This window comes from Sphaeramia orbicularis, chromosome 4 (assembly GCF_902148855.1).
Source record: "Sphaeramia orbicularis chromosome 4, fSphaOr1.1, whole genome shotgun sequence".
Taxonomy (NCBI): Eukaryota; Metazoa; Chordata; class Actinopteri; order Kurtiformes; family Apogonidae; genus Sphaeramia; species Sphaeramia orbicularis.
The window spans coordinates 2381206-2407688 of NC_043960.1; the positions used below are offsets into that span (position 1 = coordinate 2381206).

The following is a 26483-nucleotide window of genomic DNA, read 5'->3' on the forward strand; positions in this document are numbered from 1 at the left end:
GGACTGAACTCTAACATGTCCCTCCAACATCTGTCACAGATACACAGCTTCCTCCTCCTCCTCCTCCTCCTCCTCTCCCTCCTCCCCCTCCTCCTCTTCCTTCTCTTCCTCCTCCTCTCCCTCCTCCTCCTCTCCTCCTCCTCCTCCTCCCCTCCTCCTCTTCCTTCTCTTCCTCCTCCTCTCCTCCTCCTCTTCCTTCTCTTCCTCCTCCTCTCCTCCTCCTCTTCCTTCTCTTCCTCCTCCTCTCCCTCCTCCTCCTCCTCTCCTCCTCCTCCTCCTCTTCCTCCTCCTCCTCATATGCAGTGACAGTGACAGGACAGCTGCTGGAGGACCTGTTGGTATCATGTCTCACTACTTTACAGTTTAGTTTAATGTCAGATTAAATGAACGCATCATTAAACAGCAAACAGCAGGAGCACTGAGTAATCAGGATACTAGTATTTATTTACCATGTAAACAGGGATATGAGTGTCCACACTGTCTGTCCGTCATGAACATCCTGAACTGCATTTGAGTTCAGGGGCCACCTTCAGACCACTATGACCTCAAATGGGTCAGACCAGTAAAATAATAACTAGGGCTGGGCAAGTTAACGCATTATTACTGCGTCAACACATTCATTAAATAATGCTGACAATTTTTGTTTCTCTCCCGTTAATGCGGTTTTATTCTAACTCCTATTCTTCTGCTTGTGTGCGTGTAGCGATTAGCTGCAGATAGACAACAGGTTTACCAAGAAAAGACGGACGCCCAAAACTTGTGTCCAAATCTGTTCCTGTAGACTCACTGTAAAACTGACACATACAAACAAAATATGTCTGAGTTCTGTTCACTGCCTTAGTACATTTACATGGCATTAGACATTTAAATGAATGCGAAAAAGACCGCTAGCTCGATGCTAACTTGAATGGGAAAATCCATAGACACGCTAACGATTAGCATTTACAGATTAATTTAAGATTTACAACATCTTTTTATCCAGCAACATAGGTTCATATCAGACATATTTGATACTATTCATTCTGACAACAACTGAACAGAAAATACTCACAGACAAATGTTTTTGGGGCCATACAAACAGAGTGAAAGAAACATGTCTGTTAGTTCCTTCTTATGTCTGAACTGATGACGGAAACACCACAAGGACAAAACATACGTTAGTGACACTTATTCAGACTTATTCCCTTTTGCTTGCTTTGAACAACTGAACATCACATATTATTGGGCTTATTAGTATTAGTACTGATTAGTGGGACTAAGACTCCTGTCAATCACTCACAACCAGAAATAAACTGGTGTGGACTTATTTTCATTGTGTTTTTTTTTTTTTTAATCAATTCACCAATTTCAGTAAAGCCCCATGAGGCGACTTTATTGTGATACTGGGCTCTATAAATAAAATAAAACTGAATTAAATTAAACTGAACTCTCCTTCATGCCACCTACAGGTCCATTAGAATTTCACTATTTCCACATTTTTCTGTCAATACAAATCATTTCTACACCTATTTCTCATGCAGATGTACTTCACAGGTTTACAGAGCACAGTTTATGGTTCTACTTTTTGTTTATGGGCTCAAATTAGGGTCAGGAAGACTTTGAGCTTGTTATGTAATGTTCACAAATAATTACAGGGTTTATGGTTAAAAATAGCCCCGTGAGGCGACTTTGTTGTGATATTGGACACTATAAATAAAATAAAATTGAATTAAATTAAACTGAACTCTCCAGTTAGAGCAGATGTTCTCCTTCATGCCACCTACAGCTCCATTAGAATTTCACTATTTCTACACTTCTATCAATACAAATCATGTCTACACATATTTCTCATGCAGATGTACTTCACAGGTTTACAAAGGCTGATTTTTAACCATAAACCCTGTAATTATTTGTGAACATTACGTAACAAGCTCAAAGTCTTCCTGACCCTAATTTGAGCCCATTAACACAAAGTAGATCCATAAACTGTGCTCTGTTATCATCGGGTTTTATTGTCTACATCCTTCGACAAATGGCTGGTGTGGATGTTTAAATGGGTTCCAGGGACGTGCTGGACCTCCAGGTGGTCTCCCTTCCATCACAATAAGCAGCAGTTAGATGTTTTGTTTTCATTAACAACCAGGATTAGGAGAGCGTCGGTAATGGGAATCCACCACCGCTGCCAAAGTTAAGACCATTTTACAGTTCAGCAGCTGATCGTGATGATCATCAGCCGTCAATGTGTAAACTAAACAGTGGCAGCTTTCCAGAGTCTAGACGGACTATAAACAATATTATCTGGGTTGAAGACAGTTTTGTGGTGATCCTCTTTTCTGCTTTGCATGTATAACAGCTTGTACGAATGTTTGGACGAAAGTCAAACACGTATAAAATCTTCAGTCACACTTTATATGGAGGTGCACATATTAACCATTAACTAGTTGTTTATAAGCAGATGTATCCGAAACATAATAATCACTATAAAGTACTGACTAAAGGGGTTATATGTAGTGTTTCTACTTTCAGATATTAAATAAATTACCGAAAATGGTAATTGTTGTGTTAAGAATAAAGAGCTGTGAAGTTCTGTCTGAGATGTCAATGTATTGGATTGTACAGATATGAACTGAATTTACAGTCACATAAAAAATGATTAGACCATCAGAAGTCATCAAAAACAATTGTTATGCAAGCCAGTCCTAACTCCTGTGTGTCATGTGACTGAAACAGACAGAAAAGAAAACATGGAATGTCTAAAAGCACTGTTTTTGTCAGTACAATGACAGATATTGATGGAAGAACTGAAGTGATTTTGGTTTTTATCAAGAAAACCTGTTAAATGGATAGATATCAGCTCTGAAATTAAACTACTATGAGCTGTTTTTGTAGTTATCATTATATTTGTCCAAACAAATGGACCTTTAGTTGGACCAGGCATTAACATGAACAAGAAACTGAAGAAAACAAGGGGTGGTCTAATAATTTTTTCTGTGACTGTATGTCCAGTGACAGCACGGAGGATTTATGTGACCACTAGAGGGAGTAGTGAGTCACTGTGTCCATTTCCCATGGCAACGAAAACTGACACCACAAGGCCTTTGACCAAAGCATCAGAAAATGACCAGAAGGGATGAGAACCACTAAGAAACAACTTTTAGAGTCAATGAAAGAGACTCGGTGATAAAAGTTAGAAGCACCGTTGGTGTTTTCTCCACTGGACTCAGCTGTGAATGAAAACAATGGAGTTTGATGCTGAAATGACAGTGTTTCTTCAACACGGATGAGTTTGATTATGAGGCTTATGAAAGTATAAAATTATCATGTCAAGTTTGGTAATGTGCGTTGCATTTACTATTTATTTTATATTAACCTTGTCTAATTTATCCTCGTATCACCTGATTGGCCGGGCAGTGGAAGCTGCAGAAGTGGACTGCAACATTAAAACGCAATTTTACAAGCAAAGAATTAAAACCATTTTCATTAAGAGCAATGAGAAAAAAGTATTAAAATACGTGGAAATCATGACATGTCTTTTCATATTGCGATGTAGATTAGATTAGATTAGATTAGATTAGATTAGATTAGATTAGATTAGACTAGACTAGACTAGACTTGACTGATCCCACAATGGGGATATTCAACGGTCAAGGCAACAACAGATTAAAATGCAAGAAAAAGTGTGCACGCATAAAGATAGTGCAAAAAACAATATAAAATAATAATAGTAATAAACACACCTTGTTGCACACTTTTACTCCCCCTTGGCCAAATATAGTGTAAGATTCTGTTGAAAGCTACTGCCCTATAATTCAGATTAGATCATCTTTGTGTAAAACTTATTACATACATATTTATATTTGAAAGTACTCACATATTATAAATGCACAAGGCGGTTTCAAGCAAACATATCACCCCAACAAAGGGGTCATGTCTCTGTTTGACCTCATTTGACCTTGGAAAAGTAGGTCAAGGTGACATATTTTCAGTAGTCTTCTGCTCCATGCCCAGATGCATCCACAGTGTAAATGTGGTGCAGACAGGTCAGTGCATTCTTCAGATAATGCGATTATGTTGTTCAGTGGACAGATGGACAGATGGACAGACGACAAAACGATTACAATACCCCTTGAGCTATTTCTGGCTGAGGAGTAAAAACTATACAGACTATAGACATATTTACAACAGAGTGGAATTGCTAAGACAGCTTTAGCAACAGTTGCCATGACATTCTCAGGTGTGTTGTCTATATATTTATGTATTTCCTGTCTGATATAATAGCTCAATATCTTTAGTTGCAACTTTCTTCACTTGTAAAATGATCTTTTAAAATGACAAACATCATATGTGTAAATGATGCACAATTCAAACAGGAGCGAAAAATTGCAAAACATGATGGTCTCTCATTGACTGTAATACAGTGTTCTTCTGTAATAAGGTCTCAACTGAAAGGGACAGGACTTCACCTCAATATAAGAGCTTTAAAATGACTAAAAAAGAGCCAATAAGCTTCTCAAACATCTGCTAATAAGCACCTCGTTTCTGGTTATTATGTGCACCATGATGTGATGTGTTACTGGAAAGTGTGTTTGGCTTTAAACATTTATTCAAGCTGCTGACAAGTGAGTATGTGAACAGTGCCTTCATGTAAAATGTTATCAGAGCTTGTGGCCTTACCTTACACTCTCCGTTCACACACACATCCAGAGAATCGTCTCTGCAGGGCGTCCCGTCCACCACCGCCGGAGCGCGCTCTGTGTAGAAGTTGTATCCTTCAGCGAGGCAGTTGAGAGAGCAAGGCTTCACCCCACCTGAAGCAGGACAGGAAGAATGGAAAACACATTTAAGGCACGAATTAACACAAAGAAGACATGTATACAGAACCAGTTCAAAGTTTTAGAATACTGAACAGAGTTATAACAGTCCTTCTTTGGTAATTGCCTTTTTCTCATCATCATCATAATAATAATTGAACTGCAAGATTATAAAAAAGAACGCTTCAGAAGGTGTTGGAACTGTTTTGTAAATTTGCAACTGATCGATCAAATCATTTGCATTTCAAAGTTTTTATTTTTCAGCTGTTTTACCTTTGTTTCATGTCAGGTCATTCACTCGACTTGAACTACTCACATTTAAATAAAAGTGGAAAAATGGGAGGGCTCAGACGGTAAAGGTTCGACTGAAAGATATTTTTTGCCGTCTGTAGCAGACACAAGCATTTAATCCATTAAATTTAAGTTCTTCCAGACAAAACAAATGGCTCCAAACCCAGGCTTATGGTTCCAATGGCAGGAGACTCTGAAGCGCTGCCATTCATTTGTGTGCATGTAGGTGTGAAACTGCACTGGAGAAGAACAGCGATGACATGTTTTCTGTCAATCTCTCTCGACAGTCTTCAGTCAAGATGCCAAAATCATCTCTATAAACCTGGGTATATGGGCATCATTTCCTCCATCGTGTACCACCCTCTCCTATTTATACAAGCTCAGAGATGATCTTTGCTCATGAATGCCATGGAAAAAAGCTCAAGATACTTCTGGGACGTCTTTCCAGGAATGGAAATTTTATTAGCCTGCGAGCTCATGGCCAGTGTTCTGCAGCCTGAGCTGATGCAAATATCCCCAAGTATGCACAGTTTGAATGGGAGCTAATGAGAGAGCGGCTAAAACTGCAGCCAAACCTCCTGCGGGGCGGCTGCCAAAAAGCTGCATTCATGCAACGAACTACAGGCCGGTCTAAAAGCTCTGCAAGCCATGTTTAAGGCTCAGTCTGGGCTTTATGTTTCTTCCTGAACACCTGAAGCAGAGCCATAAATCCTCCTTTCAAAGTTAACATGATGAAAACGCACTATAGTCAAACCCATTCAGAAATAGTCCTTTTTCCCTCTGCACTGCACACTACAAAGACATACGTCGTAATTATGTGTGGAACAGATTGTAAGTCTTTCGCGCATGTTCTGCTGAAATCATCACGTCGTAATGAAAGGTACAGAGAGGAGAGGCCTAATGAGAGAGGAGCCTCTGTGAGGGAGTAGGAAATGTTTTTCAGTCCTGACAACCGGAGAAGAAGCAGCTGAACATGATTACTGAATGTCTCCGCTTCCCTCGAACACACACAAAACACAAAACCCTACATTAATGCACACAACTGTGCACGTGTCGCACTCAGAGCTCACACAAAGACACCGATAACTGGAAGCACCGTGTGTCGCAAACGTCTGTACAACACACTATTAAAACTACATGAACAAAATGACCTTCTAAACAATGAATAATAAAAAAAGAAGAGATCACTTGGTTGTTATTTTAACCCATAAAGACCTAGCACTATTTTTGTGTCACTCTTCAAATTCAATTTTCTCTGTGTCTAACCTTTCTTAAGAGATTTATCAGGGTCAAAACACAGTCATGTCCCGTCAGAGAGCAAACTTTAATTGATCGCCATTCCAACATTTATTTCAATATAAAGTAGCTCCTTGTTTTGGATAATCCCTTATGGTTCAATTAAAGCAAAAATTAATTTAAAAGTTAAAAAAAATGTGGGTCATTTAGCAACACTAATCTGACAAATTGTCTCTAAAATGTCCCGTCAGAGAGATTTCAAATACCATGTTTTGACCCATCACCATTTAACATAATAGTATCCTCTGTACTTTGCATTTTATTCGTATAAATCAGGTATTTTCCTGTGTTTAATTTACTGATCATGTAGATGTTCATTAAAGCTCATATTAAAGTTGAGTGTTATTATATTAAAATCAGAGAAAACTGCAGAAACAGTGACTTTTCAGTCAAATCTCTCATTAACTGAACATAAACCCAGTGTGTCCATCCACTGTCATTGATCCAACTCCATGGGTTTGACTGGTGAATCAATGCTGTAGAAGATGACAGTGTTTCCATGGTAACTACGGAGCCTCGGAACGTCCAAATGAATCATATCTGATGACCATGAAAAGATGACAAACTGCATTTGACACCAATTATTTACATGGATTAATAGGATTAGTGGATCAACAGGGATTAAACACTTTAGATCAGATGATGCTTTTGGTCACTGATGGATGTTTAGGTTTTAAGGGTTAAGGACTGAAATAAATGACAAGAAATGTATTTTGCAGCTAAAGGTAAATTTGGTTGAATTATTCTTGTTGTTTAATTATTATACTGCGGTAAAAATCTTCAAGAAAAGTGATGAAGGCCAGTTTCATACACAGGAAATAATTAGTTTTGACCAAACGACAGCTCAGACTGGAGAAAAAACTGTAAATGAGAGCTACTTCCACACTGAAGAGTTTATTATAGATATTACTAAATGACACATCACTTCAACTAGACCTGTGCAATAAAATGAGAAAGATAATTATAGTGATACAACAATCATTATTATTTATCATCATCATTTATAACAATTTTATTACATATTGTGATAACATGTCATAAAGATCAGTCTGGTTCTGTTAATACATTTTTTTGTCTCCATGGTTTATTTTGGGTGCGTTCAGACAGCAGGTCTTAACGCACAATCTGGATTTTTTGGTGAGATCCAATTTTTTTGTGTGCTCGTTCATATCACACATTAAATGCAACTTCTATCAGTTCTGAGTCTGAACTGAATGCGACCCTGAAGTGACCCACATGCACAAAAGAGGTCCTGATGGAATATGTGACCACGCAGACACACACTGTGTTTATGGAAGTAAATATGGAGGGATGCAGAATTATGACCTTTGTCTTTAACAGATGGGATACAGGTCACATATGGGAGAAAAAATCAGATTTGGGCCACATTAGCCTGCAGTCTGAATGTAGCCTTTGTTTACACTTCTAAATAAAACACTAAATTTAATGTTTTGTTATTTTAACTAATTTTTTTTTTTTTTCTCTGAAAAATGACAAAAAGCTGTACACCTGTGTTGAATGTCTGCATCTTGGTGTTTTTTTTTTTTTAATATATTCTGCTGTTTGGTGTTTGTCATGTTAAAGACGTTTTCATTTGTCTGAATAAGATCAGCTTATGTTATTCTGATTATTGTTGTGAAAGCCAGTGGTTGTTTGAAATACAAAAAATACTCACTAAATCCCCAAATCACGCACTACAGGTATATTTTTGTCTATGAACGCCTCATGTTTTGTTTTTTGTAAATAATTTAAAACAAAACATAACTCCTTCAATTTCTTCAACTTCCACTCAAAAAAAAAAAAAAAAAAAAATCAGCCTTTAAAGTGGAAATAATTTGTGACATTTATTGTAATATCTATCATTATTGTCTGATATAAACATCCTTCCATTTTAATATTCTGGCTGTACCAACTGGCACTATTTTCAACTGCTGTTAAATCAGCTCTTTACTGTTACATCAGTGTGATTGTGTAGATGTTTATTAGTTGCATTGGAGTGAAAAACACAAGAATATAAGGAAAATAATTAAATATTCAGTCGGACCTTCATGTTAGCATCATAGCATGATTGTCTAAGTCATATTTTTGGCCCAACTGTGAAATCTGCATAAAAAGAAGCAGCTGTGTCAGGAAAGTAAAGTTATGCAGATATCACAATTGGGCCAAAAATCCTTACTACTTCATAATTATGCTATAAGGCTAACGATATGACAGAACATCATATGTACAGAACATACTGCACAAGGTCTACTTTTACTTTGACCGTCATACTCTAAGTACATTCTGCAGGTAACAGTTACATAGTTGAGTACAGTGCAGATCATTTACATGCAGTATTCAGTATGCAGTGTGGTATTCATCCTTTTCATGAAGGACATGAACACTTGTTGCTCCGCACACACATGCACAGTTTGGGTGTTCTCCAGTCAGTTGGTATATATCCTTCATTCATGTGTGCAGCTCGCCAACAGCTCCAGTATTTGAGTGGCTGCTGACATCAGTCTGGGCTGTATTTGTTTGTGCTGGCAGTGGTGAAGCAGGTACAGTATGTACTGGGAAGTACCAGGAAGGAGACAGACGAACAGAGACAGACTGACAGACGGACAGAGTATGTACTGGCGAGGCTTACAGACAATAAAGTGGTCAGACCACGGAAAACTACAATTCCCATGGTGCCTAGCTTTGGCAGGGCAACCCTAGCTTGCAGCGGGGTATGTGTGAGTGTATTCTAATAACTTTCAGGGCGTGTTGTATGGAGAATGGAGGTTCAACGTGAAGGCGGTTGGACTGTGAACAGCGATGTGGAGCAGCTCGTCTGAAGGAAAAAGTGTCTTTTAAAGCACGGGCCTTTTTTTAATGAACTGCCCTTGGCTGTCTGAGCTGACAGAGAAACGCCGCCTGTATTCAGTGCACAGGGTCCACAGAGAAAGGCACATATTGCATAATTGTGAACAAACTGAGTGAAGGAGAAAGAAGATGGTTTACAGAGAAGAACAGAAAAGAAGAAAGAGGAGCTGTGCTCACTGGGTTCCAGGGTAAAAAAGCTGAACTGATCATTTGAGGCGAGTGCGAAGGCTGGGGAGGACAAGGGAAGGGGCTGGGCGTTGTGATCTGGCCTTAACTTGGGGCAGAGTCTATGGCACTGGTCCTATTTTAACAGCTGCAAGGGATTTCCATTGTAAAATCAGCTGACTTGATGAAAGGAGCACTTGTTGCCTGAAGTTGGACTTGGCGGGCCGGCCATCTCTGTAAGCCATTATGTTATTGGAGGGCTAGATTAAAGTCAGTTATGTCGTTGAAACTATTTATCTTTCACGTCCAGTGTAGAGCTCATCAGGAGCAAAGAATTTTCGCAAGGCATTGTGGGATGCGTGGCCCTGTGCAGCCAGCATCTGCAGGACAGACAGGAGAAGATCTGCAGCTTCAGTTGACTCTGTGCTCTCCAAACACAGACCAAAACCACTCCGACTTCTGTTTGTGTCCTGTCATCAGCCCCAGGCTCCGTTCGCTCTGTTCTGCTCTTCACCTTCATCATCCTCCTCCTCTTTCCTAATTTTCTTGTTTGACTCTCCTCTAAATATACAATCTTAGTTGTCTTTTCAACCTTGATCTCTGAGGATGGACCGTTTTTTTTTAGTTGATCAACACTGAAGGGAGAATAAAGATGGGTGTTTCTATGAAACTGGGTACATTTTGGTACCTGGCACTTTTCCAGCTTTTAGACCCAATAATAAAAGAGACATTTAGATAGATTCCCCCCCAGGATGGACCTAATGATGACCTCAGATACATGACAAAAAATGACACTGTTACTCTGAGTCGTCACATAATTAGTGAATTTTTAATAAAGTATTGGGGCCAAAAATAGGACCAACATTTGGACATGAAAAGCTCCTAGGTGTCAGTGCATTAGATCTGGAAAACGTGGCTGTAAATGGTCTTATATAGTGCTATAAATAAAGACACTGTGTTAAATTTGTCGATCCTAGTGGTTTTTCTAATCCAGACATCCAGGTTTTTCATGAATCTCAGTCTCATTCAAGGTTTTGTGTGTAACCCATCGTGTCCACTTGCATTACACGCAGAACGTGCCCATTTAAACGCATATAAATCGTGAATGATTTTGCAACACCGGTCATTTTTCTCAAACATTCTGCCTTGAATAATTAGTTCAATTCCCAAAATGTACCTGTGAGAGAATAAAAAGATATTCAAAAAAATAGTAGCACGTAATTTTTGTGTCCCTTTTATCGTGTTATATGCAGATTTTTGTATTAAATATAATGTAAAATAATATAAAACGTGTTTTATCTGAAAAATACTTTCTCTTTTATCTCAGTAAGTATTTAGTTTTAAAATAGACCTAAAGTGCTTCTAAACTTGCTTCATAACATTAGTCTACGTCTAGTTTGAATTTTTAGCCCTGTGTCCTGTTTTTAGGACCAGTTAGATGGTATATATGCACATAGAGGGGATCTCATATAAGAACAAATAGGACAATGAAATGTGACGTATGTGACACAGTTGTTTTCATATATGAACACTGTAGAAATGTAGCACAAATAAGCAGATGAGTAGAAGTACAAGCCAGGAAAAGTGTCTCTTTTCATTTTGTTGTTTCCTGTTCTTGTGTTTCTTTTCTGCTGCACAACCTGAGGAGACTGGGTTATATTATACTGATAAAAATGAGAAATAAATAAAAATTGAGGAAAAAAAAAAGCCAGTAAAAATGGAAAAGTCAAGCCCTGAACTGTTCCTAAATGTTAAAGACAGTTTAAAACAGTTTAAAACTCTAAAAGCATTAATAAAATAGAGAGACTGCTCTAACTTCACATAAATAATAGAATAAAAACAACAAACATTATTTTTAGTTTAGTTTACAAATCAGTTTTCAATGTGAGCGACAGAGCCTGAAACATAATGACGTCTTTTCTCTGCGATCCTTTACCGTCTGTTTCATCCTTTATGCCGTTTTCATCATTATGTTTGCGCTGATGGATAAAACAGCAGCTCGTCTTTTCTGTCTGTTACTGTCATCTTCATTTATGGTAGAAATCACATTTGAACTCAGGAAAATTCTCAATGATCCTGAAATACATTGAACCTAAAGTAAAGGCTGTTTTGAAAATGTAAAGATGGGAAAGTACAGATAAAATTCTAAAATGTGCAGTTTAATCCATAAAGACCCAGTGGTATTTCTGTGGCAGCTCCAAAATGAATATCTCTCTCTCTTTAACCTTTATTTATCACCATTTATTATTATATTATCTTCTGTAATTTTGCTTTTTTTTTTTAGTGTAAATCAGGTATTTTCTTATATTTAATTTACTAATCGTGCAGATGTTCATAAAGCTCAGAGTAAATTCAAAGGTTATTATTTCAAAACAGAGAAAACTGATGAAAAATTGACTTTTTTTTTTTTAGCAAAGATATCATTAACTGAACATAAACCCAGTGTGTCCATCCACTGTCACTGATCCAACACCATGGGTTTGACTGGTGAGTCAATGCTGCAGAAGATGACCCACCTGATATGACCCATTTGGACGTTCAGAGGCTTCGTAGTTACCGTGGAAACACAGTCATCTTCTACAACATTGATTCACCAGTAAAACCCATGGAGTTGGATCAATGACAGTGGTTATAGATCCTTGTTTTTATGATCAGTTAACATATTTTTCTTCAGTTTTCTCTGTTTTGATTTAATAACCTGTGAATTTACTCTGTGCTTTTATGAACATCTACATGATCAGTAAATGGAATATAGGAAAATGCTTTATTTTCACTGAAAAAATACAAAATGCAGAGGATAATATTAGAATAAATGGTGATAAACCACCTCGGAACTGTTAAATGTAGTCAAAAATTAATTTGTAAGTTGCCACAAAAATATTTGTAGCTCATTAAGGGTTATGGTTGTAGATGGTTCTGTGACACAAGATCATGGTTATTTTAAACAGTAATGAAATAATAAGAATTTTTACGTAAGAAACATGATTCTATTTTTGGTGTTTTTTCCTCTTTTTTCCCCTCTTAGACATTTAATGGATCCAGATTTGAGAATGATTGTTGATTATTTATTGGAAAAAATGGTGAATAAAACAATACAGAAAAGAAGTGATGAAAACTGGTGACACTGATATTAAGAGTAGACTGGATGTGTGCAGTTGAATCGTGGGAAAAACACACACAAAAAACAACTGTAACCCTCAAAGACCCAAACAGATACTAGCAACCAAAATCATCTACTGATCTAACATGTTTATTTAGTTCTGAACCACTAAACCTATCGATACGTTAAAGTATTTTTTCATGTTGTAGAAGATGACCCACCTGATATGACCCATTTGGACGTTCAGAGGCTCCGTAGTTACCATGGAAACGCTGTCATCTTCTACAACATTGATTCAGCAGTAAAACCCATGGAGTTGGATCAATGACAGTGGTTATAGATCCTTGTTTTTATGATCAGTTAACATATTTTTCTTCAGTTTTCTCTGTTTTGATTTCAATAACCTGTAGAATTTACTCTGTAGCTTTATGAACATCTACATGATCAGTAAATGGAATATAGGAAAATGCTTTATTTTCACTGAAAAAATACAAAATGCAGAGGATAATATTAGAATAAATGGTGATAAACCACCTCGGAACTGTTAAATGTAGTCAAAAATTAATTTGTAAGTTGCCACAAAAATATTTGTAGCTCATTAAGGGTTATGGTTGTAGATGGTTCTGTGACACAAGAACATGGTTATTTTAAACAGTAATGAAATAATAAGAATTTTTACGTAAGAAACAAGAAAAATGATTCTATTTTTGGTGTTTTTTCCTCTTTTTTCCCCTCTTAGACATTTAATGGATCCAGATTTGAGAATGATTGTTGATTATTTATTGGAAAAAATGGTGAATAAAACAATACAGAAAAGAAGTGATGAAAACTGGTGACACTGATATTAAGAGTAGACTGGATGTGTGCAGTTGAATCGTGGGAAAAACACACACAAAAAACAACTGTAACCCTCAAAGACCCAAACAGATACTAGCAACCAAAATCATCTACTGATCTAACATGTTTATTTAGTTCTGAACCACTAAACCTATCGATACGTTAAAGTATTTTTTCATGTTGTAGAAGATGACCCACCTGATATGACCCATTTGGACGTTCAGAGGCTCCGTAGTTACCATGGAAACGCTGTCATCTTCTACAACATTGATTCAGCAGTAAAACCCATGGAGTTGGATCAACGACAGTGGATGGACACACTTGTTTTATGTTCAGTTAATGATATCTTTGCTGAAAAAGCCACTTTTTCTTCAGTTTTCTCAGTTTTGTTGCAATAACTTTAGAATTTACTCTGAGCTTTAATGAACCTCTGCATGATCAGTGAATTAAATACAGGAAAATACATGATTTACACTGAAAAAACTGAAAATAAAGAGGATAATCAGGACACTGAACACATGTGTGACCAGCCACTTCCACTTATTTATTTATTTCTAAATGCATATGCACTTTATACTGCCTGCACTTTTTTAAAAGTATTTCCTGCTGCTGTGGTGTTGTTGTTTTGTGTATTGCATTTTTAATCAACGGGAGATTCATTTTTATATTTTGTGCCTACACTGAAGAAGTAACAACCCTCAATTTCTTTGTAATTTGTTTCACAATGACAAATAAATAAACTCAAACTGCTTTTATAGTCAGTTCATCTTTGCTGAAAACGCCACTTTTTCTTCTGTTGTCTCTGTTTCTGATACAATAACCTTCAACTTTAACCTGAGCTTTAAAGAACATCTACATTAGCAGTGAATTAAATATAGAAAAAAACCTGATTTTCAATAAAAATAATGCAAAATACAGAGGAAGATATTATAATAAATGGTGAAAAATCACTAAAGAAAGGTTAAATAAAGAGTCAAATTAACGTGGGAGCTGCCACAGAAGTACCACTGGGTCTTTATGGGTTAAAATTTAATGAGAACAATAAAACATGTGACAAGATAAATAAAAATAAAACAAAAACACACCTCCTTCATCACACAGACTCACTCACCTCCTCTGTACGGCTTCCAGGTGTAAAACTTTCCCCGAAACGGAACGCTGTCAAAGTCCGAACACTGGATCTGTCTGAAATCCTGTGAACCTGGAGGGCACTCCTGCAACACACACACACATGCACACGCACACACATGCACACACACACACACGCACACGCACACACACACGCACACACCCGCGCACACACACACACACACACACACACACACACCAAACCAAACACAATCCCATTTTTCATGTTACTCAGTGAAAGCGGTGACGTTGAGGATGAAAAGCGACCATACTCACATCGATGTTGCAGGACCTGAAGCGTTTTCTCTCCCCTAGACAATACTTTCCACCGATGGTTGGCCTAGAACCAAACGCACAAACTCAGTCACATCTGACTACAATTTAACAAAACCGAACCTCCACCACTCCACCGCACAGCTCTGGCTTCTGATCTGTGCTCGTCTCTGTCTTCACCAGCGTGTTTCTGGACACGTCTGTCTCCTTTGCAGCTTTATCGTCTACCTCGGAGCATCACAACAGCCCAGAATAACCCAGAGCCGGCCTGCATCGAATGGCTGACTCTGTCAAACATTCAACAAATATATTTAACACAACCGAGCCAAAGCAAACATGCAAAAGATGCTGCAAAACGATATGAGAGAACACTTTGGCTGCAGATTTGGGTCAATTTATTCTCAGTTTAATCTGTTCAAGATGAGCGATCTGGGCCTTTACTGATGATTCCCATTCGTATCTGAATTATTTAGACACTGCCGCCTGCAAGACACTGTGGATTTTCATTCCATCCCTGGTATTTTGTGAGATGTCACTTCTAGTGCAGGGGTGTCAAACTCATTTTAGTTCAGGGGCCACATATAGTTTAGTACAGTCTCTTGCAGGCCACACCAATTAAATAATAACAGTGAAAAAAGTAAAATTACACCATAAAAATGTTTGCATCTACAAATTATCCTTTAAAAAATGTGAATAACATGAAAGAAATAGAGTTGAATAATTACACTGGTCAACAACAAATGTATTGTTTCAGTTTTTTGAGCTGATTTAGGATCATTTCGGTGCTGAATCCAAAAATCACATTCATTTTGCTCAATCAGGTCAACTTTCTGAACTCTGCTACATATTGGCTTTTGAACATTTTTGCTTACATTTATGGGCATTTTCACATCATATGATACAAAATTCTTTCATATTTCTTGCAATAAACGAGTTCTGAAGATTTTACTTTTGCCAATTTATGATGAATGTTTTTTTTAATATTACAGGTGAATGAAATGGCTTCAACTAGAAGATCTTGCAAAAATAAGCCTGACGTATTCTGCTCCATCTGCGGTGAATACACCATCGTACCTAACAGGAATCAAGTGATCAAATGATTTTTTTCTCTTAAAACCTATTTTGGGTGAGAACTATATAAAAAATCAACTGATAAAGTCACAAAAATGTAATCAATTTTGTGAGAAGATCAAATTTTTCAAAATCAAATTAGCAAAAAAACCTGACCTGACTGAGAAAAACATGTCATTTTTGGATTTAGCGGTGCAAAATGGTCCGAATTCAGTTGAAAAAACCTAGACAACTTGCAAAAAACATTTTTTTGTAACCCAGTGTAATGAATGCCATGTACAAGCTATGATTGCCAATAAGAAGATGTTTATAGAAAATGAAAACAAATTGAACTCCATCACTAAATTTACCTTGGAGGTCTGGTTTCAAGTAATTAAAACATGTCAAATGGAGAAGGACATAAGAATATTTAACTGGCCGGCTTACGATACAAATTTCAAACCAGAGACTATGAATACTACATTTAAAGAGTGGGCCAATAAGGGTCTAAATATATTAAATGCTTTTATCAAAAAAGGGGAAATGATCAACTTTCAAAGCTTACGACAGGACTTTGACTCAGAACATGGTGACTTCTTTATGTACCTTCAGATTATAGACCATTATCAAAAAGACATCAAACCAGAGCTCCCAGGTAAAATAAACCAGACGACTGAAACTGTGGGTAAAGCGTATCAGAACGAAGGAGGAAAAGTGAAATCCAAACTGTATCAGGGATCGGTGTCGAACAGGAAAACGTCAACTCTGTGTATTAGAGATAAATGGAAAAAAGAACTGTTGGTAGAATGAAGTGAAGCTATAGGGAATGAAATATGTGAAACTCAAGTGACTACATCTAATTCCAGAAATAGGAAAATATTTAGTTGGAAAAACATAATGACATTTTTTTCTACCACCACAGATCCAAAAGGCTTCACCATCATTCCCTCAGTCCTGTCGGAGGTTCTGTGGTGAACAGGATGTGGGTCATGTGATGTTTTTAGACAGTGCACAAAATTATCCCAATATTGGAATAATATCAGCAAAGAACTTGGAAAAATAATGGGATTCGAACTACCAAGGACATGTTCTGTGATATACTTGGGTCATTTAACAGGAAAAGACAAACCAAGTAAGGATGAATATTTAATTAAAATCCTCTTGGCATCGTCTAAAAAAGCCATCGCACGAAAATGATGCAAAGTGGACCCCCCCCAGAGGAGCCCCCCTACCCTAAAGAATTAGAGAGATTCACAACATGGACAGACTTACGTATATCATAAGACTACAGCGAGCAACTTATGAAGATCAATGGAAAAAATGGACAATATACAGGATGACAACTGACACTATGTTCTAATTGTTTGTGTTGTAAAATTTCTAAGATATAACAATAAAATATAAGTAAAAAAAAAAAAAAAATGTGAATAACATGAACAACCATCAACAACCTCAAAATTCTTGAGAAAAATAAGCGCAATTTTAACAATATTATGCCTTTCACTAAAACAAAAAGGAAAATTTTTGACTTGTTATTATTATTAGTAGGTTATTACGGTAATCTTTTAAGTAAAGTAAGTAAAGTAAATTTTATTTATAGAGCACTTTTCACAGACAGAGTCACAAAGTGCTTTATCAATTCAAATCAGAATCAAATTAAGTTTACAGAGACCCAACAGAATCCTTCAGGGGCAAACACTTGTGATTGGTGACAGTGGAAGGAAAAACTTCCCTTTAACAGCAGAAACCTGGAGCAGACCCAGACTCCTGAAGGATGGACGTCTGCCTGGACCAGTTGGGGTTAAAGAGAGAGAGAGAGAGTAAAGGAGGAGAAAAGAGAGAGCGATAGAGATATAGAGAGACTGGGGGGGGGGGGATGACACATGGAGTACGTTATGATGAATACATAGAGTGTAATCAGTCTGTGGTGGTCCTGGGTCAGGTGGGAGACTAAAAAGCCTTTTGAACAGGAGGGTTTGGAGGTGTTTCTTAAAGCTCTCTCCAGAGTCCATGGACCGTAGGTGTAGAGGCAGGTCATTCCATAGACGTGGTGCCACAGCTTTAAAAGACCTGTCACCGCGTGTGCTAAAACAGGTGTGTGGAACCATCAGCAGGTGTGTGGAACCATCAGCAGGTGCTGTCCTGAAGACCTCAAGCTACGAGTCGAGCTGTAGGGCTGGATCAGGGAAGCAATGTATGCAGGGGCCTGGCCATGTAGAGCCCAGAAAGTTAGCACCAGAATTTTGAAATGAAGACGATATAGAACAGGAGCCAGTGGAGAGATTTAAGGATGGGAGTGATGTGGGTTCTCCTGTTTGTGCGGGTCAGGAGCCTGGCAGCAGAGTTCTGGACAAACTGTAGACGGGCCAGCTCCTTCTGTTTAAGCATGTAAACAGGCTGTTGCAGTAGTCTAAGCGAGAAGATACGAAAGCGTGAACGATCATCTCGAGCTCATTTGTGGACACCATAGATCTGAGTTTGGAGATGTTGCGTAGGTGGAAGAAACAGTTTTTGACTAGGTGTTTGGAGTAGAATTCTAAAGACATGTCCTGGTCAAAGATGACACCCAGATTCCTCAGTTTTGTCTTTACCGAGGAACTCAGGTCTCCAAGGTGATGTTTGATCCCTGGGATTGCACTATCCGGGGCAATGATGAGGGTCTCAGTTTTGCTGGAGTTCAGCTGGAGGCTGTTCTCATTTAGCCACTGCTTCAGCTCTGTCAAGCAGATGATTAAGGAACTCAGTTTGTGGGGCTCAGAGGAGTTAAAGGAGCAGTATATCTGGATGTCATCCGCGAATAGATGATAGGAGACATCACTGTACTGTCGGATAATGTGGCCAAGTGGGAGGACATAGAGTAAGAATAGGACTGGTCCCAGGACAGAGCCTTGGGGCACACCACACAGTAGATCCGCTGAGTCAGATTGGAAGTTGTTTATTGACACAGTGAAGCTTCTGCCGGTCAGGTAAGAGGAGAACCAGTCTAGCACATGACCTGACATCCCTACCAGGTCCCTCAGTCTCTCAATCATTATGGTATGGTCCACTGTGTCAAAGGCCGAGGAGAGATCTAGCAGGACCAAGACCGTGGATTTCCCGGAGTCAGCCGCCATCAGGATGTCACTAGACACTTTTAATAGTGCGGTTTCTGTTTCTTTTACTAACCCACACTGCAAAAATCTAAATCTGACCAAGTGTATTTTTCTCATTTCTGGTCAAAATATCTCATCACACTTAAAATAAGACATAATCACCCAAAGAGGAACTTTTCAGTGAGATATAAGAACTGATTTTTAGACAATAGATCTGGAAAATCTGATTTCAAGAAATCTTAACAAGATAATTTTCACTTGTTCCATTGACAGATTTTTTGCTTGAATTAAGCAAAAAAAAAAAAAATCTGCCAATGGAACAAGTGAAAATTATCTTGTAAGATTTTTTGCAATCACTTCAAAATTAATTTTTCTCTACATTCAACCTTTCCTGAGTGATTTATCATTATATTATCCTCTGCATTTTGCATTTTTCAGTGAAAATCAAGAAGTTTGGTATAGATGTCAGTAAATACAAAAGTTATTATCACAGAAAACAGAAAAAAAAACAGAAAACAGAAAAAACTGAAGAAAAAGTGACTTTTTCTGTAAAATACAAGTGTGTCCATCCACTGTCACTGATCCAACTCCATAGGTTCTACTGGTGAATCAGTGTTGTAGAAGATGACAGTGTTTTCATGTTCAGAGTACGGAGTCCAAATAACACACATTTGATTCCACTGTAAAGCTGACAATGTGTATTTGACCTCAGTTATTTACATGTATTGACAGGATTAGAGGCTGTTGAGTTATTAAATATTTGAGATCAGTAGATGCTTTTTGGTCAGAGGTAACCATTTACATCTTTGATGGTTTAACCCTTTCATGCATAGGTCAGTCCAGTGGACAGTTGTTCTCCAGCTGTTCTCTTGTATATTCATGGGTTTTGCTGTTTTAGTTCCATATCAGCCAACACAGTGCACACTTACGCACCATCCCATAATAATATTCTGACATTCAGACCATTACTGTAACTTTGCTGTTCTTGATAAACCTGATCTGCACTAACATGTTTAAGTGTAAATCAACTGTTATTTGTTAGACAAGAAGTTTTTTTTGCATATTATCTCCATGAAGTGAGTAATTACTAGCATTAGAATATGTTCAAATGTGAGAAAACATCAGATTAGCAGCATTAAAAATGTTTGTATTTCACTGTTTTCATATCACTTTCTGATACTGGGTTTTAAACATTTGTTTCTTTATTTCAGAAATTAAATGCATGGATATTTTTGTAACTCCATAGAAAAAAAAACTCGATCGCATTGTTTTTTTCATGCCTAAGGAGGAATAAAAACACTGAAGAAAAAAATCTTGACTAAGGTTCTCACTATTCACGCATGAAAGGGTTAATATCGCTGCATCTTTTACTGTCTTTCCAACTGTATGCTTTGGTTAAAATGTTTTTTATAGTTCTTATCTTTCCGTCTTGTTTGTACGTGGATTGATTGTTAATGTGGAAGAAGAAGTGAGATTTCCAGTGATGTGTGACTGTAGGTACCTGGGGCTGTCACAGTGTCTGACAGACGAGGAGACTCCGCCTCCACAGGTCCTGCTGCACTCCTCCCATGGAGACCACAGCCCCCAGCCCCCGTCCACGCCCTCCGGTCGAGTACCATACGCCACGCACACCCGCTTGTAGCACCACTGGAAGACAAAAAGTTGCGGAAAAAATTATTAGACCATCAAAAGTCATCAAAAACAATGGTTCTGCAATCCAGTCCTAACTCCTGTGTGTGTCATGTGACTAAAACAGACAGAAAAGAAAACATGGAATGAATAAAAGCACTGTTTTTGTCAGTACAATGACACAGATACTGATGGAAGAACTGAAGTGATGTTGGTTTTTATCAAGAAAACCTCAAATTAAACTACAATGAGCTGTTTTTTTGTTGTTATCATTACACTGGTCAACAACAAATGTATTGTTTCAGTTTTTTGAGCTGATTTAGGATCATTTTGGTGCTGAATCCAAAAATCACATTCATTTTGCTCGATCAGGTCAACTTTCTGAACTATGCTACATATTGGCTTTTGAACATTTTTGCTTACATTTATGGGCATTTTCACATCATATGATACAAAATTCTTTCATATTTCGTGCAATAAACGAGTTCTGAAGATTTTACTTTTGCCAATTTATGATGAATGTTTTTTTTAATATTACAGGTGAATGAAATGGCTTCGACTAGAAGATCTTGCAAAAATAAGCCTGACGTATTCTGCTACGTCTGTGGTGAATACACCATTGAACCTAACAGGAATCCTGTTAGAAAAGGATCGTTTTTCTCTTAAAACCTATTTTGGGTGAGAACTGTATAAAAAATCAACTGATAAAGTCACAAAAATGTCATCAATTTTGTGAGAAGATCAGATTTTTCAAAATCAAATTAGCCAAAAAACCTGACCTGATTGAGAAAAACAGAAGTCATTTTTGGATTTAGCGGTGCAAAATGGTCCGAATTCAGTTGAAAAAACCTAGACAACTTGCAAAAAACATTTTTTTGTAACCCAGTGTTATATTTGTCCAAACAAATGGACCTTTAGTCGTACCAGGCATTAACATGAACAAGAAACTGAAGAAAACAACGGGTGGTCTAATCATTTTGTCTGCGACTGTATAATAATACCAAACATTTAAATAATTCTGCAGATTGTACCTGTTTGTTTTCACTGAATTTTTAATCTCACAAACAGCAATGAAACATAGATATCTCCACACTTAACAGATCCACTACATGGACAAAAGTATTGGGACACTTTGAATTTAGGTGTGTCATTTCTAACAGCTGGAGGAGGTGTCTGGGGAGAGGGAAGTCTGGGTGTCCCTGCTTAGACTGTTACCCCCGCGACCTGGCCCCGGAAGAAGCAGAAGATAATGGATGGATGGATTTCTAACAGGGGCTTGGGATACAAAACAATAATGACAAATATCAGAATGCAGTTTAATAATGTGATAAATATCATTGCATTTCTTAGTTTGATTTAAATTATCTTTGCTTCCAAAAGGCCTCAGAGATGGTTTTTATTTAATTTCTCTTAACATTGATTTAGTTTTTTTTTATCCATGACTATAGTTTGAAATGTTCTACCTCTAAATTTCTAAAATATTTTTCATGCTCTGACTGTAAATAATAATTTATAGGTAATATTGATGTTTTTATCTCAAATCAGCATGAGCAGGACATCTTACAGCTGTAGCCATGATGTGTCCCAGTATTTTTGTCCATGTAGTTTCTAAACATTAATATTTCCTTAAAATTTAATGGGAGATTTTTCTTCCTCAGTGAGATATGGAGAAAATAGATGGTTAGTTGTGGTAGAAAATTATTATATTCATTCATTCATTCATTCATTATCTGAACCCGCTTTATCCTCACTAGGGTAAATTATTATATTATTTACTCAAATTTACTGATATTATTTCTTGTTCTGATGTCAGGGGCAGATTCACCACTTACAGACTTAATGTCGTACATGTCACACATCCACCTTTTCACATGTCACTCTTCTAAAAGATTTAATTTGACCCTTTCAGTGAATACCCACACTACATCACAATATGAGCCTCCTGAGTTTCTACCTAAAATACTTGGAAAACATTTATTTATCACAGACCAGGAAATAGGCTAAATAAATCTGTGGAGGAAACACAAAATGTTGCAGATTCCACCAAATGACACAGATGTTGATTTGAACAGAACTAATGTCATCACAGGACTTCTATTTTCTGAAGTAGGGTAGAAAATTTGTGGTGTTTTTCCTCTTACACTTACTCAGACATGGACAATTTGCACAGGATTAAGATCACAGATGACCACCGCAGTTATTAAAATTTAATACTAGTTCTGTGCAAATGTAATGGTTGTTCATTTGTGTTCATTTGTGGTGGTTTAGTGCTTATACGTTTCTGTTTAGTACAGTTCTATATGGGTTCTTCTATCAAAGTGGTTCCTAAAAACAAGACAGGAAACTATTTTTCAGATAAAACACATTTTCATATTATTTTATTTTATATTTAATACAAATATCTGCATGTAACAGGGTCAGAAGGACATGAAAATTACGCACTACTGTTTTTTCAAATATCTTTTTATGCTCTTGCAGGTACATTTTGGGAAAATAACTAATTATGCAAGGCAGAGTGTTTCACGAAAATGACCGCTGTTGCAAAATCACTATTTATTTGCATTTAACTGGGCAGGTTCTGCATGTAACGCAAGTGGACACGATGGGCTACACACAAAATCTGGAATAAGACTGAGGTTCATGAAAAACCCTCATGTCTGGATTAGAAAAACCACTAGGATCGAAAGATTTAACACAGTATCTTTATAGCAGTATATAAGACCATTTCCAGCCATGTTTTCCAGATCCAATGCACTGACACCTAGGTAACTTTTCCTGTCCCAATTTTGGTCCTATTTTTGGCCCAAATATTTTATAAAAAATTCATTAATTTTGGGATGGCTCAGAGTAAGAGTATATTTTTTTTGCATTTATCTGAGGTCATCATTAGGTCCATCCTGGGGTGAAATATGTCGAAATTTCTCTTTTATTATTGGGTCTAAAAGCTGGAAAAGTGCCAGATACCAAAATGTACCCAGTTTCATAAAAGCACCCATTTCTAAGTCAACATTATTTTATTTTTTTATTATTGCACAGAAAAAGCAAAATCCACTTGTGTTTTTCATTTGTGAAAGTGTGTAGCTGGTGTATAGATATATAAGGTGAGCATACAAAAACACACAACACAACAGTTTGACATATTGTGTCACATGAATTGTTCATTCACTTCTATCGTATGAAATCTGTTTGTTTACTGTTTGTATTTATTGTCGTAAAAATACCATATCTGAATATAGATGCTGGGAAAACAATATAAGACAGGCAGAGTGAAAAAAAGTCTGCAGTTCTCCTTTGTTTTTGTCTTTATTGTGGCGTTCTTATTTTTTTTGTTTGTGTTATTTTTGACATGGTTCAACCCACAAATATTTTTATTGGAGAACGTGTAATCCAAACAAAACAACAGCCAACATGAGTCAGCTCCGCAGACGTGTCCTGGTTTTCAGATTTCAGCAAAAACAGCCACATCCAGAAGAACAAAACTGACATCTTCCGAACGTGCATGTTCAGGTTTAACCTTTCAGTTAAAAGAATCCGTATATTTCGCTGAGGAATAGACCTGCTCACCCCTTTCTCTATGGTGTTGGTCTGACAGATGGTTCCCTCGGCTGCAGGGATGCTGCTGGTGATGCAACGGTTGCTTTTGCTCATGCACCAAAGTTCGCTGCAGACTTCCTGTAAGTGAATGACAGGAGAATAAAACACAGCAGCGTGAGGCAACTCATGTGTGAGATATAGTCTAAGGCAGGAGTGTCAAACACGCGGCCCGTGGACCAAAAGCGGCCCGCCAAAGTTTCCACTCCGGCCCACAGGATGAATGTGGAAAGTGCAAAGATTACACTGAAGGTATTAATAGTCAAAGGTGTTGAACTGGTTGTAGCTCAGGTTCCACATACAGTAAAATAATGGCATAACAACCTAGAAATAATGATGTAAAATTTTCTTCTTGGTTTAATGTGAAAAAATATTATTACTTTATACCCATAAATAATGACAACTCCAAATTTTTACCCCACCCCCCAAAGGGGAGTTCAGGGTTTTGTTTTTGGTTTGTTTCTTTGTTTATTTGTTCACACTGTAGCAGGAAAATTATTGGTTGAATTCATACTAAAGTGGGTTTACAGATAGTCAGTGACCCACAATAGATCTGATTACATTTTGGGAAAAGTAGGTCCAAGTTCAAAACTTTTATGAATTTTTAAAATCTTTTTTTCCCCATTTACTTATAAGGGGCAAAATTTCAAATGTCTGTAGCAGCAAAACTGTTGGTTGAGTTCATACTAAACTGGGTTTATAGTTTACCAGTGACCCAGAATAGATGTCGATACATTTTGGGAAAAGTAGGTCAAAGTTCAAATTTTTAATGAATTTTTTAAATCTTTTTTTCCCCCATTTACTTACAATGGGCGAAATTTCACGCCTATAAAAACATCAATTTTGATTCAATTTACTTCAAACTTAGCACATATGTAGAGGCAGTTGATATACTGACATCAACACATGCATAGATGTGACGACATCAGCTGGATCGATGCCAAAATGAGCTACAATACGTGTGAGGGGCGGGGTTTGTTGTGCCTGGAACCACCTGTTCTCGTTGTAGTGCAGAAAACCCTATTAAATTATGAAAATATTTACAGTAACAAACTATCCTTTAACTAGAAAAGCACTCGAGGAGCCCAAACCTCTGCCAAAGCAGATCAGTCCCCCCCCGCCCCCCCGTTCTGATCACTGCCAAAATTTAATCATTTGTTCCTTGTATCAGTATCAACATTTCCTGAAAATTTCATCAAAATCCATCCAAATTTTTTCAGTTATCCTGCTAACAAACAAACGACAAACAAACAAACAAACAGACAGACAAACAAACCCAGATGAAAACATAACCTCCGCCGTTCCTTGGCAGAGATAATAACAATAAAATGTGAATAACCAGAACAAACATGAACAACCTGAAATGTCTAAAGAAAATTAAGTGCAATTTTAACAATATCCTGCCTGTTACTGAATGTTTTGTGTATTTGTAGATCTGATCCATACTGCACATGTATAAATAATAAGTTGAGGCTTAATATTGTTAAAAATTGCACTAAGAGATTTTTTTTTCAGGTTATTCATGTCTTTTTTGTTTGGACAGTTTGTAAATGTAAATATTTTCATAATATAATGTTATTTTATGCACTAAAACAAAGAAAAAAAATTGAAGTTGTCATTATTTATCAGTTATTATGTTATTATTTTACTGGTCTGGTCCATTTTAGATCAGATTGGGCTGAATGCAGCTCCTGAACTAAGGCCTAAGGTATGGAGACACTAAACCCAGGGTCGAGCCTTTGATTCATGGCCACAGAGCAGACACCTTCCCCTCTGCTGCCCTTCAACAATGTCTATAACACATGGGCCTATGTTTTATTGTGTGCGTATGCTCTGACCACACAGTATCCACAATAACCAGTCTATAAAGCACTTTGCCGTTCCAGATGTCCATTCGCTCTGAACCCGGTCCTGTAAAAGCTGACCGTGGCGTGCAGTAAAGTGAAGGCTATTCAGTGAAGGTAATGCAAGATGTTGTACCTCATAACAGATACAGGTCCAAACAGACACAGCAACACCAACAACAAATAACAAATAAGACACATTTAATGTCAGAGCAATGCGCTTTGGCTTCATCGCAAAAAACAAGACAGAAGATAAGAATGTGTTTTATGTTCATCCTGATGAAGAACACAAGCTGAAATGCAATTAAATGTGTTGTTTTCATACGTCAAGTGGTGTTTTAATTTTGTCTTTTCTTCAAACACCTTGGAAGCAGGTGAAGGTTTGTAAAGAGACTATTAATCTGTATCACAAAACACCAAAACAAAGGATAAAATAAACAAGTCAGCTGCACGAAAAGGATTACAACAGCCTGGCTCAAAACGAAGCATTTTAACCTAAAAAGACAAGTTCATAACTTTAAAGGATTGATAACACCGAATATTAAAAAAA

General features: G+C 37.3%; 1 protein-coding gene across 1 annotated transcript in view; it reads right to left on the bottom strand.

The window, feature by feature from the left end:
- adamts10 (ADAM metallopeptidase with thrombospondin type 1 motif, 10) overlaps positions 1–26483 on the bottom strand; it is a 137168-nt gene that overhangs the window by 35983 nt on the left and 74702 nt on the right. Inside the window, exons 13-17 of the mRNA XM_030133252.1 lie at positions 24063–24170; positions 20371–20516; positions 14731–14794; positions 14438–14540; positions 4654–4787 (exon numbers count right to left, since the gene is read on the bottom strand). Of these exons, the coding sequence (XP_029989112.1) occupies positions 4654–4787; positions 14438–14540; positions 14731–14794; positions 20371–20516; positions 24063–24170 (555 nt within the window). The remainder of the gene's footprint in view (positions 1–4653; positions 4788–14437; positions 14541–14730; positions 14795–20370; positions 20517–24062; positions 24171–26483) is intronic.